Source organism: Entelurus aequoreus, linkage group LG26 (assembly GCF_033978785.1).
Source record: "Entelurus aequoreus isolate RoL-2023_Sb linkage group LG26, RoL_Eaeq_v1.1, whole genome shotgun sequence".
Classification (NCBI taxonomy): domain Eukaryota; kingdom Metazoa; phylum Chordata; class Actinopteri; order Syngnathiformes; family Syngnathidae; genus Entelurus; species Entelurus aequoreus.
This window is the reverse complement of record NC_084756.1, coordinates 7,501,490-7,516,866: the sequence shown is the minus strand read 5'-3', so window position 1 is coordinate 7,516,866 and position 15,377 is coordinate 7,501,490. Positions and strand designations below refer to the sequence as shown.

At 41.7% G+C, this 15,377-nt stretch overlaps 2 protein-coding genes across 13 annotated transcripts in view; both read left to right on the top strand.

The window, feature by feature from the left end:
* Nucleotides 1-15,377, top strand: part of eif4g3a (eukaryotic translation initiation factor 4 gamma, 3a) — a 126,021-nt gene that overhangs the window by 55,480 nt on the left and 55,164 nt on the right. For 6 of the 12 annotated variants that reach the window (XM_062037752.1, XM_062037760.1, XM_062037759.1 and 3 more), the window contains exons 5-6: nt 6,235-6,267; nt 12,779-12,799. The exons of 2 other annotated variants lie outside the window; for them this stretch is intronic. In XM_062037752.1, the coding sequence (XP_061893736.1) occupies nt 6,235-6,267; nt 12,779-12,799 (54 nt within the window). Of the gene's footprint in view, nt 1-6,234; nt 6,268-12,778; nt 12,800-14,929; nt 15,183-15,377 lie in introns of those variants that run through there. 4 more of the 12 variants (XM_062037761.1, XM_062037755.1, XM_062037753.1 and 1 more) reach the window with 2 other exon arrangements.
* On the top strand, nt 2,633-5,280 carry LOC133643085 (uncharacterized). Its single transcript, XM_062037493.1, has 2 exons — nt 2,633-4,661; nt 4,763-5,280. The coding sequence occupies exon 1, from the start codon at nt 2,633-2,635 to the stop codon at nt 4,652-4,654; it is 2,022 nt and encodes a 673-aa protein (XP_061893477.1). The 3' UTR covers nt 4,655-4,661; nt 4,763-5,280.

The following is a 15,377-nucleotide window of genomic DNA, read 5'->3' as shown; positions in this document are numbered from 1 at the left end:
TGCTGGCAATTTTTGGATGCATTTTCAAAGTGGTTTAGTGGCAGAATGGATTTTACCCATTAACTGCATTGTTAGCCACCAAGAACGTTCCGATTAGTACAAATTAGAATGCAAAAAAAATGTATAAAAAAAACTTTTGTCCTTTTGTCTCTCATAAGGATTGTGAACGATAGACAACATTTTTAAAAAAGTGCAGTTCCCCTTTAAATGATGTTGGGGTTACTGTACCATAGTCTTGATGCATTTCTCAATGGTTCCCTTAAGCTGGGCATGCAAAGTTTTACATGTTTGTGTTTTTGATGTGCAACTTGCAGTGTTTATTGTCAGTGTTTCTCGTTAATTTTGCATTAGATTTGTGGAGGCACACTGGTATTATTGTAACAATATTACAACATTCACAGGTGGTACACATTCAAAATGAAAGACAAAAAGTGCCATGCATTTACTGGGTAAACAAATGCAGGCAGTCACGAAAAATGGAGGCTGGGGGCACTCTTCCACTGTTTGGTAACACTCGCCTTGCCGTGGAAATATGTAAACCAGGGGTGTCCAAATGCAGCTCTATTTGCCAACCACTGCTGTTTTTTTATGGGCATTTGAGAAATCAAATAAACCAAAACAAACAGTAATCATGGAAAGGAAGAGCGAAACAAGGCATACTTTTTCCCCCAGTAGCTTCCATAGCTAAAAAGCAGTTTACTGTGGGGGAATTTTATACATAAGGTATCATGAAGTGCAATCACTAAAGCAGCCGCACTGCACTTTGCTAAAGATGTGGTGCCCATTCAGTGGAAAACCTTGGGTAAACTATAGAACCCTCTCATTTTGGACTTTATTGTGTATTTAGCTTAATGCTTACACACAATGGACCAGTTTATTGACAGGCTAACGAAAATTAGCAGAACGGATTTGTACAACCCATCCATTTTTTATACCGCTTATTAGGGCTGGCCAATTATATGATTGGTGATCAATCAAACATGGCAGAAATGTCTGTTAGAAGATACCGCAGTAATAAAATGTGAGGAAGCAATAATGCTCGGTATAATCCCGCACAAAACAATTTGCCTTTATTGACCGGCGTTAAGTTAGACATTGCTGTCGATAGTAATGACAAAATTAGGGTATTTTCCAAAGGCTTAAAGGCGTGGCGGCGTATATTTTGCTGTGGCGGTGCACCACGATCAATTACATTTGGGATCTGCATTAGTCCTGAAAATTTGTGCACATCCGCAATTGTAGTCCGTGCCGAGAGTCTGCCGTAGTCAATAAGCTTCTTTTTTTTCTCCATCCTCTTGTTGTGGGGCTTTTATCCTCCAATGTTGCCATTTCTAATATAAAGTAGTGTAACGTTCTAACTTACATCTGTCAGTAGACTCGCTATGGAAGCGCTAAAAACTACCGGTGTAGTGGGTTTTACATAATTTACCCAAGGAACTTTAGTTATTAGAGAGTTCCGGCGTTGTTGTTGCATTAGTGAACCACGGATGATGCTGCTCCGTAATAGATTGAATTCAAGTCTGATTGTCATTAAAACATTTAGCTTCATCTTTTGACACTTCCACTCCCATCCTTGCACGCTACACCGCTACAACAAAGATGACGGGGAGAAGACGCTGTCGAAATTGAGGCACGTAAATAAGACCGCCCACAAAACTGTCCATCCTGAAGAGAGGGTCAAAAAGCAACTTGAAGATGTTCTGTTAAACAATTTATGCAACATTTTAACCAAATAACCACCATTACATGTTATGTAGACCACAAGGAAGTGTTCTAAAAAAATTCGTAATATGACTCCTTTGAGCACCTTATAATCCGGTGCACCTTTTGTATGAAAATAGACCTGAATACACCCGCTCATTGGCAGTGCCCCTTTATAATCTACTCTACATGAATGTTTTTTATTTGAGCCTTTCTTTTTACAAAAAAAAATGTGTCCAGGCATCATTACCAATTACGCTAAACATATGAGGACGTCATCAGACCCTCTCCCCTAATGCTATTCAACCGGGGGCCAAATCTGGCCCGGGAATGACACCATACCAAAAGTACAAGACTTGAAAGACAAACGTTTAAAAAAAAAAAAAAAAGAAAAGAAATCATTAAAATACTGGAGTGCCCCTGTTGTATAAAGCAAGCAAACACAACACTGGGTAGTGCGGTGGGTTAGCGCACATTTTTAGGCGTACCGTTACGGAGCGGATAAAAGCGCCAATTTTTTTACAGGCCTTCTTTATGACCTACTGAAGGATTTTAGAAGGGTACTCAAACTTAAATATTGAAAATACCCATATAGTGCACAAAATTGTTTAAAAAATGTTATTCCGGAGTCATAAAAGGTATATTGCTGATAAATTGTTGTTTTTTTCCACTTAGGAAGGTAAATTTGCTTTTAATTGGGTCCAGTGATGGATAAACATTCAAAATGATGTCTAAAATGCATTACCAAGGCACCTGGTACAGGTACATCCTCCATAAAGTCCTGTACAGTATAGGCGGAATTAAGAAAAAAGCTGAAAAAATGTCATGTTCTGCATGTAGTGTGGGTAAAGACATTCTCTATTCATTTTGTAATTAGAATTAATCATGAAGTTGTTCATAATCGCAACTACTGTCTGTCCATATCAGGGACATGAAGTCTTTGCTCGACTCTATCAAGGACGAGTTTGAGAAGAATTCTCACTGGGTTCTTTCAAAGACATCTAACAGGTTTTCTGCAATCCCACTGGACCAAGCTCATGAACAAGAGAACAAGAATGTGAAAGGTTCAGGTGGTGCGGTTGGCCTCACAGAAAATCCAACTGCCTTCAGAAGATGGATGCTCACAGGCCCAGAAATGGCAAGATTGATAAAGGAATTTGAAGAGGAATATCTCCAAGATGACAAAGAGAGCTTCCAGCACCATGAGCAGGGTCTTGGCACACAGAAGACATTCCAGAGACAGGTCAACAGTCTGTCAGATACCATAAGGCGTATGGGAAACCCTTTCCTGGATGTCTTCGAGGAACTTGTGACTCTTGATAGTCGCAACTGCGCAGATAAATTAGTCGCAAATACCATGCTCATCCTGGAGGACACAGGGAAGAGACAATATCAGGAGTTTGTCAAGAAGGTGCTTGATGAACGCACACAATCTATCCATGATCCGATTAAAAGGAATTCCTTGGCAGTCTTCAGACAACCTAGACGCAAGACAATGTCTAAAGATGGGAAAAAGATTAAAGTGCTTCAGAACAACGTGGCACTCTTTGGCCAGCTATATGTAGCTATGCAGAGCCGTGAGAGTAATTTGGATGAATTCTTTACACATGAGGTGCAGTCCTTCCCTCCATCTCTCTCAGACTTTGGAAAACTTCATCTGACAGGCACCAAATCAGACCTGCTACAATGTCTTGAGCAGCCAGCACAATCAGAGCCACCCTCAACCTATGACTTCAAAGTCCTAGATGGGGCAGTAATTGTCCACTGCCTGCCCACTATTAGAGTGAGCACGTTTGATGCTTATGCAAATGAGGTTTTCATCCCCTACCTGCAGAAGCAGCTGCAGGATGCAAAACGATTGGATGTTGTATGGGACACGTACATCCCTGACAGCTTGAAGGAGTCCACCCGAGAAAAAAGAGGACGTGGTGTTCGCAGGAAAGTGTCAGGCCCGACAAAGTTGCCAGGCAACTGGATGGACTTTCTTCGCGACCCAATCAACAAGAAGGAGTTGTTTGATTTCTTGACATCCAAGATCCAAGAGTTCAGCTGGCCACCAACCAAAGCTGTGTATGTCACATCGGGGCAAGCGGTGTCAGGACAAGCTTTTGGTTCCACTAGCATGATGGACTGTTGCAACCATGAGGAGGCAGACACAAGGATAGTGGTCCATCTACAATGCGCATTGAAGGAGGGAGCAAAGACAGTTCTTGTGCGAACTGTGGACACTGATGTCATCGTGATCCTTGCTGGTTTATTTTATGATTTGGTGGTGCTTCAACCATTGACTGACATCTGGGTGGCTTTTGGCATGGGAAAAAGGTTCAGATATTACCACATAAACCACATCTGCAAAAGCCTGGGGGAACCCAAATCACAAGGTCTGCTTATGTTCCACGCATATTCAGGTTGTGACACAACATCTGCATTTAACGGAAAAGGCAAGAAGTCAGCTTGGAGGGCCTGGCAAGCCTATGATGCTGCTACAGAAACATTTATGTATCTGGCAAAGCATCCATTCCAGGAACTAAAAGTTGACTCTGAGCATTTCCAGACACTTGAGAGGCTGACTGTGATCCTGTACAACAGATCCAGTCCTTTGAACTCCATCAGTCAAACAAGGAAGGAACTCTTCTGTCAAGACAGTCGGCCGATGGAGAGATTACCTCCCACGCAGGATGCCCTACTCCAGCATGTAAAACGGGCTGTGTTTCAGGCAGGAATCTGGGCAACCAGCACAGACACACAGCAAGTGATTCCTTCTCCAAAGGACTTTGGATGGACCAAGGACGAAACAGGGTCATGGGTTCCAGTTTGGATAACCATTCCCGAGGTCTCCATTGCCTGCAGAGAGCTGATAAAATGCTCATGTAAAGGTGACTGTTCCAGCTGTAAATGCAGCAATGCTAATATTGACTGTTCTCCACTTTGCAAATGCAACTGCTGCAAATAGACACCAGGTACAGTTATGCACACCAATACACCAAGTTTCCACATTATGATGCATGTCAATTTGTTTAAATTGTGACAACAATTGTTTTCTTGCCTGTTTCACGTGCAGATTACTTCATAGTGTAGTAAGAAGAGTCATCCAGGCCATTGGTCCTCAGCCCCCATGCTGATCATGTGCACCAGCTGACTTGCCCCTTTAATTTATTTTTGGCCTCAATCAGAGTTCTAACATTATAATTGCATTAAAGGTTTTATGGATAATACTTCATGTGCTGGGTCTTGAATCATCATCTGAAAATGATACTTTTTGCTATTTCCGTCCATAATGAGGCCTTATTTGAAAGCCAAATGGTTCATAATGGAATCAAATATTGGCATTCTGGCTGTTCTGGGATGTGAAGACACTACCTGTAGACACCCTGTGCAAGTATGATGTAAAAACTAGCAGCAGGAGGACACATGACAAGAATTAGTCCTTTTTTAGTATAGGCGTTTTTTGCAGTTATTGATCAAAATAACTTATGTGCACTATAAAGGTATTTTCAATATTTAAGTTTGAGTACCCTTCTAAAATCCTTCAGTAGGTCATAAAGAAGGCCCATAAAAAATTTGGCGCTTTTATCCGCTCCGTAACGGTAATGTCACTAAGCCACCAGACTAGGGGTTCAAACTTGTAATTTACATTACAGAGGCGTTCCTCAAGGCACCCCTTTAAGTCATCTCACTTTTGGCACTTGTTTTGTGAGATTCATGTAACTAAGGTGTTGTTGTTGCTTGTTTACTTCAGATGGAGTCAGTAGTCGTTTGTTTAACTTTTTTAGTTATACTAGTAATGTTCCCCAAGGTTCCATTTTAGGTCCTCTCTTTTTCATCATTTGGGCTTTTCAACTGGTGGCCCGTGAGTTCAGTTCAAAATACTTGTGAGACTCACATTTTTGCAGAAGGTCCTTAAAAATAGCCAGGTGCTCCTGTAGCTCTGACAAAATAAATAAACCAAAATCAAATGTGAAGAGAGACCAGTTCTTAGCTCCCTGGAAATGTGGCCCCTCAAAACAATTTAGTTGAATATACCTGTTCCACTCCAAAAGTAAAACGACTGAAGTGCATACTCTGTGTGTTTCCATCGTTGCTAAGGGGAGTTGAAATTTTCAAAATTTTGCAGAAGGTGTTTCCGCACTATGTAGACTCTGTAGAATGCTAAAATGCTAAAAACAATGTTAACAACAATCCACCATGCTTTCCGTGTTTGTACCCAAAAGTTCCACAAAGCAAGGTCCTTTAACGGTGTGCTTGGATCAGTTTGGGGTGTAAAAAGCCGGTCAAACACAACAAGCTGCAACCTAATTTGTATTTCTTTCCTCCATTTCTTAGAAGTGTAGATGTTTCTCACAACTTTTGTCTGTTGTTGAATGTCTGCAAAGGTTTGAGTTGAAGCCCTGTTTAGTCAGTTTGGAATAGTGCTGCGTCATTCGTTTTTGCACTTTTGTGTCATGTCATTTTACACATTGTTCATCTCTGTGTCTTTTGTGCCGCCACTGCTTCACTTTCCTCGCTGGACCGCCTCCTCTTCCCTCCCACCAGTTTGCTACAGGCCCGCGACCAACCCACCATCAGGTACTCACTGGCCTTCAAATGTTCATTTAACCTTATGGGGTACTGGTGCACGCCTTGTAGAGATTGATAATGCCTTGCACAATAACGATTAACGTTTTTATTTTTCCGTTTTCCAACATGGGCTGGGCGATATGGACCAAAACTGATATTTTTAGTCCGAATGGCGGTATACGGTACATACCAGTATCTTAAAAGACATGCAATGTGCTTAAGGTTGCCTAAGTGTTTTACGGCTAGATAACCAGTGTTGAGAGTACTCCGATTACTTTTGTTGTAAGTAGTAACGTAATGTGTTGTTTATTCTTATAACGTAATTAATTAGCCGTTACTACAACAAAGTAATTTTCGTTCATAATGTCAGGTTTATAGCCTCACGCTTGTGCGCGGGGATAGATGGAGCCTCTACACGTTCGCTGCGGTTAAAGCCACTCAGCCGCTATACTACAGTAACTTCGTCTGCACGGGCTATGGGTAAAGTACTACAAGCATACTTGCCAACCTTGAGACCTCCGAATTCGGGAGATGGGGGGGGTTTGAGGTGGGCGGGGTTGGAGGGAGGCAGATTTTGGTGATAGCGGGGGTGTATATTGTAGCCCGGAAGAGTTAGGGCTGCAAGGGGTTCTGATATTTGTTCTGTTGTGTTTATGTTGTGTTACGGTGCAAAAATGTTCTCCCGAAATGTGTTTGTCATTCTTGTTTGGTGTGGGTTCACAGTGTGGCGCATATTTGTAACAGTGTTAAAGTTGTTAATACGGCTACCCTCAGTGTGACCTGTATGACTGTTGACCAAGTATGTCTTGCAGTCACTTACGTGTGTCTGTAGAAGCCGCATACAACATGTGACTGGGCCGGCACACTGTTTGTATGGTGAAAAAGCGGACGCTAAAGGCAGTGCCATCACGGAAAAATCGGGAGGGTTGGCAAGTATGACTACAAGTTGTAGCTAAACCTTTGACACACGGAACGAGCAGCACAGAGGCGCTATCGTTAGCTGCTGTGCTAAGTTGCTAACAAAAGTGAACAACATAAACAGATAATTCTAATAAATAATAAATGGGTTATACTTGTATAGCGCTTTTCTACCTTCAAGGTACTCAAAGCGCTTTGACAGTATTCACCCATTCACCCATTCACACACACATTCACACAATGATGGCGGGAGCTGCCATGCAAGGCGCTAACAAGCAGCCAAGGACACAACGGACGTGACTAGGATGGTAGAAGTTGGGGATTGAACCCCAGTAACCAGCAACCCTCCGATTGCTGGCACGGCCACTCTACCAACTTCGCCATGCCACCCACACACAGATGGGATGAGTGATAAAGTTGCTACAAGGAGGGATATAGTTTCTCAAGCAAATTGGTGTATGTGTAAATAAAGCTGTTGTCACTCACCAATAGCCAAATGCAGTCGCTGACCAAAGCATTGCATCACTCAGGAGTGGAGAAGTTTGCACCGCGCGCCATATTTTTTTAAAAGTCTGATGCATTAAGTGTGTCAGAGACGCCTCCGTAAATACGCAAGGGGCTGGAGTAAGCCAAAGATACCCTGTGCTTTGCCCGTCAGGCGCAAAGAAGAGCAAACGATATGGCGATATTGTCTCAAATATATACCGCTTTCTAAAATATACCGGTATTAACTATAATACCGCCCAGGCCTGATGACGGTAATGTTGTTCAATTTAATGTTCAAATGATGGTGTACGGAATGTAATCCGTGGAAATGCTGCTATATTTTGCAGGCTGACTCTCACAGCAGTATTGTGACAGAACATTTGTGAAAGTAAATAGTACGGTGTTGAGCAACAACATACTATACAGCCAAGTACTGAATGGTCCAGCTTGATATTTGTCTCCTATGATTCAGTGTTATGAGAATGTTAAGGAGGTCATGCCTGGCTGTGTAAATGTGTTTACACCTTGTGGCTCCAAGCATGCTTTGTGTCTGTGAAACTTGCTGAGTCATACCGGTCACGTCCTCCAGATGTCAAACTACAGTCAGATCACTTCACTGTGCTGTTTCTGACTTTATGTCATATGAGGTCAAAAAGTGTTGTGCTGGCCTTTGCGTGAAAACACACACACACACACACAGAGTGCATGCACTGGCTGTCACTAACTGTCGCAATGCTCTGTTGTGCGGATGTGGACTTGGGAAGCAGATGAAGCCAAACAGTGGCCTTTTTATTCCAATGGAGAAATGTCCATTGTGCCCTTGTCGCACACTGGACGTGCAGCAGCGAGAAAATTAATTGGCTTGGTCAAGAGATGGTCCTGAAACAGGCATTAGTTTTCTATCATGTATTTGGTGTACATAACATCTTTTGCATTTCAATGGCATCCTTTATATGAGTGCCAGTTTGTGTGTGCTCCCAAAAAGGCAAACCTGGTGGAAAATATTTAAAAAATAGTTCAAAAAGCTCTTGACTGTCTATTTACCCCAAAGGTTTGGCACTTGTAGTTGCTTTCAAACTGTTCATAATGGATGATAAAGCCATTTCCCCCTCAGCTGCCAACATTTGGAGTAGGAGATTTTTTTTAAAGCTCAACACCCCATGAGATATTTGGGATAGTAGGACCTCCTCACAATCCTGTCTGTTCCTTCTGTTGACTAATTAATTATCCATCCATCCATCCATCTTTTTCCGCTTATCCGAGGTCTGGTCGCGGGGGCAGCAGCCTAAGCAGAGAAGCCCAGACTTCCCTCTCCCCAGCTACTTCGTGGGAGACAAAGTCTCTCCACCGTGTCCTGGGTCTTCCCCTTGGTCTCCTACCGGTCGGACGCGCCTTAAACAGCTCCCCAGGGAAGCGTTCAGGGGGCATCCTGACTAGAAGCCCGAACCACCTCATCTAGCTCCTCTCGATGTGGGAAAGGGTAAAGCAGCAGCTTTACTCTGAGCTCTTCCCAAATTACCCGATCTCTAAGGGAGAGCCTGGCCACTAGGGATGATGTTTGATAAGAAATTATCGAGTTCGAGCCTATTATCGAATCCTCTTATCGAACCGATTCCTTATCGATTCTCTTATCGAGTCCAGATAGGTTGTTGTATATGGAAAAAAACACACAATATTTGGTTTAACAAAAGCTCACTTTTATTATATAAGAAAAAAATAAAATCTAATAAATAAATAAATATTGACTGTTACCCCCCTAAAAAAAAAATAAATAAAAAAATAAATATTGACTGTTGTTACCCAAAGTATATTAAGTGGGATTTTTCAGAAAAACAAATATATACAGTAACACAAAAACAACCTGTCTCTGTGATCACTATATGTGTGTAAATAATACTAGTGTTAAATAAAATCAGTCCCTTGGGCACAAAACTGAAAATAATACAGCTCTCCAAAAAGTGCACTTCTGCTGCTATTTGACCTAACTGTTTGTTATGATGCTTTGACATTTTTGCGCTTTATTCCTTTATTGAAAGAAAATTCAATGAAGAGAAAAGTTGTTTGCAAATGTGGTTACAATGCTAAAAAATGAAAAGTTAAAGCTAAAAAAAGAAATACACTTTATTGAGTTAAAATCTTTCTTTATAGGGGGAAAGATGTGATGTTATGAGCTAGGGAACATAACAACTACACTACCCATCATGCAACGGGAGTGACAAGCATGCGCGGTAGCCCCGAACAGTGTTGTTGCATGTCGTCACCCGTGAAAGTAAACGTCAAGAACTCAGCCAACACGCCTCGTCTGCATTATTTATAATTAGACAGACAACACATATACAGTGTGATTTTGTTTTGTTTACAAGGAAAGAAAAACAAAAGTTAAAAAAATGTCATATATGTTGTATATATATGTATGTGCTGCGGTTGCTTTAAGAACGTTGCGCCAGCTGCCGTAAAGGAGGTGCGTTGCTAGCCTGGTTGCTATGTTTCCAGTTGGTCGTAAAAGTGTTCGTCATGTGTTTGTACCCTGCTCAAATCTCTCAGTAAAGTTATTCATTGGATTATATTGTTTTGAACTTTATTATTCCATTGTTTTTCCTGCTTTCGCTATCTGCTCCTAATGACTGAGCTACGTGACGTAAATTCTTGTGATGTCTGAAGGAGCATTCTGGTCGGGACGGGATTCGTTCCGAGGGATTCGAATAAAGAACCAACTCTTTTTCTTTACTATAGTGGTCTCGATAACGGGTACCGGTTCTCAAAAAGGGATTCGAGTCCGAGGACTCGGTTCTTTTCTTATCGAACAACCGGGAAAACCGGTTTCGAGTATCATCCCTACTGGCCACCCAATGGAGGTAACTCATTGGCCGCTTGTACCCGTGGTCTTGTCCTTTCGGTCATGACCATAGTTGAGGATAGGGACACAGATCGGTAAATTGAGAGCTTTGCTTTCCGGCTTAGCTTCTTCTTCACCACGACGGACCAATACAGGGCCCGCATCACTGCATAAGCCGCACCGATCCGCCTGTCAATGTCACGGTCCACTCTTCCCTCGCTCGTGAACAAGACCACCAAGGTACTTGAACTCCTCCACTTGGGGCAGAATCTCCACCCCAACCCGGAGAGGGCACTCCACCCTTTTCCGGTTGAGAACCATGGACTTGGACTTGGAAGTGCTCATTTTAATTTCAGTCGCTTCACACTCAGCTGCGAACCGATCCAGTGAGAACTAAAGATCTTGGCCAGATGAAGTCAGCCGCAAAAATTAATTTCTGCGTAATTAAATTTTTCTTATTCGAATTTAAGATAAAATAGTTACAGTATTTTCCGGATTATAGAGCGCACCGATATATGAGCTGCACCCACTAAATTTTAAAAGAAAAAATAATTTCCATGTATTAGCTGCACCTTCCACTCCTCTCCTGAGCTACGACCTTATCGTGGTAGAGGAGTTTGAGAATCCCACAACTGGCTGGTGGATACCAGTGATGAGGGATGTCGTCAAGCTGAAGAAGGAGTCCTTTTGGCTTGTGGGTCTCCAGAGGAAGTGGACAGGTACCAACAGGCCAAGCGGTGCGCGGCTTCGGCAGCAGAAACTCGGACATACACTGTCAACACCGTGTATGGTGGGGATGGTGTGGATCGGTGGAAGCAATAATTTGAAGACTATCTCAATCCCACCTACACGTCCGCATTGCCGGCAGTAAATCGGACCCGTTTCCAGTGAGGGTTGGACTCCTCCAGGGCTGCCCTTTGTCACCGGTTCTGCTCATAACTTTTATGGACAGTGTTTCATAGGGCCACCAAAATATATCTGTTGCCCCGCTGTGGTCTGTACGGGCCGCGTCATACTCATGTAATGTAATGCACTTTTCCACCACTTGTGGCAGTAATGACCATATCAAACAGATCTCTGAAGCTAAAGCGCAAAAATGATAACAAATTATTTAATTGACATGTTAGTAAAGAAACATATAAATTATTTATTTATTATTAATTTAGTTAGATTGTATTTATTTTAGGCATAACTGTTTGTAAATGTATTTTTCATCAGTTTTTATGAGTCTTTTCTTTTGCATTATATTTGATTTGTTTATTTATTTTGATAAGCATTGCCAAAGCCTAAGGTTTGTGTTAAAAGATACAACTTTGTGATTAACACATGCTTTCATAGCATTTTAAAAAGTTGTAGTTTAGATAGAATTATTAAATTTTTTGGGCGGCATTGCGTAGTGGGTAGAGCACCCGTGCCAGAAACCTGAGGGTTGCAGGTTCACTCCCCGCCTCTTACCATCCAAAAAAACAAAACGCTGCCGTTGTGCCCTTGGGCGGGACACTTAACCCTTGCCCCCGGTGCCACTCACACCGGTGAATTGAATGATGAATGATAGGTGGTGGTCGGAGGGGCCGTTGGCGCAAATTGCAGCCACGCTTCCGTCAGTCTACCCCAGGGCAGCTGTGGCTATGAAAGTAGCTTACCACCACCAGGTGTGAATGAATGATGGGTTCTACATGTAAAGTGACTTTGGGTACTTAGAAAAGCGCTATATAAATCCCAGGTATTATTATTATTATTAAATAATTAGTGTTAATATTTGAGGCCCGTCTGTAGTAGAAAAGTTGGGCCCCCTTTTGGAACATTCTTGTGCTTATTTTACTCATTAAACAAATCATAGAAGTAACAAAATACAAATTTATGTGTTTTTTTACTATGGATTTACTGGATGAATGGTTGCAGCCTTACCCATGAGCCACAACAAGATAGGACTTTGTTGTTGTTATTGTATGGTATCAAGTGTGAATACACATTTAGAAGTCAGTCTCTCACATTACAGCTAGGGTGGAACATAACAGCCATGGAGCTTCGTTATGGCTGCACCGTGCCAAATGAGTACCGTGAGATGAAGATACGAGTGAGAGCATAGCCCTTCAAAGCGTGCCTGTGATGGTCTACTCGGTGTCAACAAGCAGATAATTGTTCCTGTTAAGTTTCTTCTAATCCATCTCACGCTCCGCGGCTGGTTTTGTTCTCCTGAGTGGTCTGTGACAGGTAGATGGAAATGTGTGTGCAGTCTCACCAGTGCAATTGGCTTTTTCTCTCTTTCCTGCTCTCAAGGGAGGATTCAGGCCCATCCAGGTAACACGTTTGCCCTGGCAGACCTGCATGGCATGATAATGATGAGGGCTCATCCCCAAATGATGCCATCCCTCCCCCCACGTTTCATTTGACGGACCCTTTGCAGAGGAACATTGATTTTTGTCTACTCATAACGTGGCCATTTTGTATGTTCCTCATGATGACTCATCTCTTAACAAGCTTGCAAATTTGAACAAAAAGCATGCAGAATGAAAGATGCATGAATTAGGTTTTATTTATTTTTACTTTCTTGTGTGCCTGTTAGTAACCCCTTGCTTGTTACCTGGATACAGTTCTGGAGGGGATTTATTTCAAGTCCACCTTACAAGACACTTGTCTGATGACTAATATGTGACTGGCTTTTATAGTCATATTTAACCCTTTCCAGGTCACTTGCCCTATTTCCACAAGGCCTTTTACAACAAACACCATTCAACCAGATGTTTTATGTTTTTGCCATTTTCCAGCTATTTTTACTATACAGCTGATTCGGATCTTAGTTGTTTGGGGGCACACTTTAGATATGGCTGTTATTTGCACGCCCGTCACAGTCATAATTATCTGTTTGCTCTTTTGGCTGACTTCCTTTGCCTTCCAGAACAAGCTCTAAACATTGTTCCATGTTAAGTTCCATGTGGAATGTCCAAAGTCAAACATGGTGCTCGTTAACTTTCAAGTGGTTCTGAGAAATCAGTTTGTTACTAGCTCAAACTGTAGCCATTAAAACAAGACAGGCAATGTTTTAATTAACACTCTTAAATGATAAATTGTATCGTATGATTAAGTAAAAGAAGACGCATTGTAGTAGGTAGATATAAATATTAAAATCATTTTCAGCCTTGTGATATCTGATTAGACAGGTTAGTTATAGTGTAGTGAGCAGTCTGATGCGTTCCTGTCGCAAAAAGTTTAGCTTCGCTCGTCACACTTGTTATCTTTACCATCACTATTCTCTTTTTGGTGGCTTTTCATTTTTAATGGGCTTAAATTATAAACTGTAAACTAACCAAGTAGGTCACGTCTGTAGCCTTTGCATTGCATACAATTTACAGGCATGTAAAATGTCTGCGGAAATCCGCTTTTTTTAACATTAATTTCAAAATATAAATTCTGCTGGTTTTTTCATGAAATATTGTAGCGTGCAAGGATGGGAGTCGAAGGAGGAGTGTCAAAAGATGGAGCTAATTTTGTTTTATTATCAACATTGGAGCAGTATATATACATCCGTGGCTTCTTCGCGCAACACACAACACTGGAAATGTGTCCCGCGAAAACCCGTCCGACCGAAACGCTAACGATAACAAAACCCACTACAATATGAAAAAAATAGGATCCAAAAAAAATGTGTTGAGCGCTCGTCTCAGCCGCAGGTACTCGCTGTTCCTCTTGCCTAAACGTCGCACCAAACAAGCTTGCTAGTTAGCATAGTTAGCATCATCTTGCTAGCTTACTTGATGTCGCCTGCGTTTGCTCTCCGAGCCACAACGTTGCTGCTAATCATATTTGGAGGATTATAATCCCAACATTGTTAGTTCCCAACCAATTGTAGTTATTGGTAGCCGGCAAGAAAATATATTTTTGACGTGACGGATGTACACAGAGGTGGATGTACACAGAGGTCACAAAACCGGAAGTATATTACCTGAGGAGGCGTGGCTACAAAATAGTGGTCAACGAGTTCTTTGTATGCATGTTATAGAATTTAACATGACATTTCCAATGATAATGTTAGTAAATTACTAAAAAAAAAAAACATTTCTGTGGTACATTCAATTGGACATGGAAGTGTCAAAAAGCCAACTAAACAAGGTTGATAGATGAGAATAAAATAAAGGTAAAATGTGATGTAGAAATGCACCCAATTGCTGGAAATGTAGTCTTGATTATCAACTATTTATTTTGGGGCTTGCGTCGCAGCATTTTGTGCCGATAAAAATGTTCCTCTTCTTTTTGTCAGTTTTCCTCAAAGAATGTGCACATGCCTGAATTGAAACAATGAATGGTGGTATTAAGTTTGATTTGAGGCAGATGTTTCTATTATGTAAATGTAATTACATTTCTTTACAAAGAGGCCTGGGAAGAGTGAAAATGGTGAACTGACTTTTTTCCTAACGGGCTGGGACGAATTTCTGCCCAAAAAGAGCTTCAAAGGTGGTTCCACAAAGCACAGAGCTTCTGTGATGTCACAATGGCGATGTACACTCTCTTCATGTAGTTACAGATAACATTAAAAGCACCTTCTTTGGGGTATGGAATATGTCATTGAACTGGGTTTATGTCCTTCGGACTGTCGGTCACCTTATATTTAAATGATCGACAATATCCAACTAAAGGGATCCTGTATGTTTTTACCGCAGTTAAGCTAGCAAGTGCAGGGTGAGAGGTATGATGGCTTTTGTATGTTGGTCGGTTACAGTTGGCTAGAAAACCGCTAACGTGTAAAAACTACAGCTGATTTCCACCAAATGTGTGAAATATTTGGTACAGATAAAGAAATGGTTTTTAGTCTTTGCACTTACAGTCTACTTGCTGATGGTGCTGTTGTGGACAAAAGATGACGGTAATGCATTTTATTGCC

Bases quoted from the DNA above. Each gene is read 5' to 3' on its own strand.
- LOC133643085 (XM_062037493.1), top strand. From the start codon at position 2,633: ATGAAGTCTTTGCTCGACTCTATCAAGGACGAGTTTGAGAAGAATTCT.